This window comes from Bison bison, unplaced genomic scaffold (genome assembly GCF_000754665.1).
Source record: "Bison bison bison isolate TAMUID 2011002044 unplaced genomic scaffold, Bison_UMD1.0 scf7180017864213, whole genome shotgun sequence".
NCBI classification, from domain to species: Eukaryota; Metazoa; Chordata; class Mammalia; order Artiodactyla; family Bovidae; genus Bison; species Bison bison.
The window spans coordinates 3,821,641-3,822,628 of record NW_011494785.1 but is presented as its reverse complement, the minus strand read 5'-3'; the positions used below and the strand labels follow the sequence as shown (position 1 = coordinate 3,822,628).

General features: G+C 62.1%; 1 protein-coding gene across 1 annotated transcript in view; it reads right to left on the bottom strand.

Annotated features, from left to right (window-relative positions):
* IQSEC3 (IQ motif and Sec7 domain 3) overlaps positions 1-988 on the bottom strand; it is a 31,631-nt gene that overhangs the window by 16,332 nt on the left and 14,311 nt on the right. Inside the window, exons 6-7 of the mRNA XM_010845211.1 lie at positions 947-981; positions 214-380 (exon numbers count right to left, since the gene is read on the bottom strand). Coding sequence (XP_010843513.1) covers positions 214-380; positions 947-981 — 202 coding nt within the window. The remainder of the gene's footprint in view (positions 1-213; positions 381-946; positions 982-988) is intronic.

Genomic DNA, 988 nt, shown 5'->3' with positions numbered 1-988 from the left:
TGCTAGCAACCTCCTGGGCCCAGACAGCAGTTCCAGTGCCCTTGACCACCGGGGGTGACAGCCTTCCGTGGGGGTCTGAGACTCCCGGAACGACTCTGAGCAGGTTCTGGATCAGTTGAAAATTAGAATAAAAGGCAGTTAGACATCCCCGCCCCTTCCTCCACTCCAAGCCTTCATTCTTTGGAAGGGATGAACCTCCATTGCCTCCCCTACCTCGCAGGTTCCGGATAAAGTCCTCCAGCATCATCTTGCGGTCGGGCTTGATGTTGGGGCTGTACATGTCGGTGTTGAGCAGGATGATGGCGAAGGCCAGGATGAAGATGGTGTCCGGGTTGTGGAACTGCTGCACCACCTCGGGGTTGCACATGCAGTAGCGCTGGCTGCGGTGGGGACACGCGTGGGGCATGCGGTGGGGACACGTGTGGGGCATGCAGTGCGGACACACGTGGGGCATGAGGGCCCTGCCTTCCCCACACTCTGGAGAGGGGGGCACTTGGGAACATGTCCGGTTTTCTGAGTGTGGGCTTAGGCCCAGGGGGCTCCCCATCTCCACTCTTTGGCCCCCATTCCCACCGAGGGGACAGGGCAGGTGTCACGCACCCAAAGACCCCAGACACCCCCTCCCCAACAGTACCAGCCTCAGACTGATGCTCAGTAAAAACCCGCTGGTTGATGGGGACACACGAAGTGCCACCAGGCCACCTGGAGGCCAGATGCTGGTTCAGCTCAGAGAGCCCCAGAGGTCTGCCTGCTTCTTTCCTCCCCTCCTGCCCCCCTCCCACCCTCCCCTGCCCAAACCCCAACCAGCCCTCTAGGGACTCCTGTCCTCAGCTCACAGCCCGGGCTGCTTCCTCCATTCCCTGGGCGTGTGGGGGACTCTTGCCCCCGGCTGGCAGCCCCCTACTTCCCCCACACCCAGCGTATGTGAGGGCTGGGGAGGACCCACCTGAAGGCCTCTATGAGCCGCTCCACCTTCTGGGCCTCACCC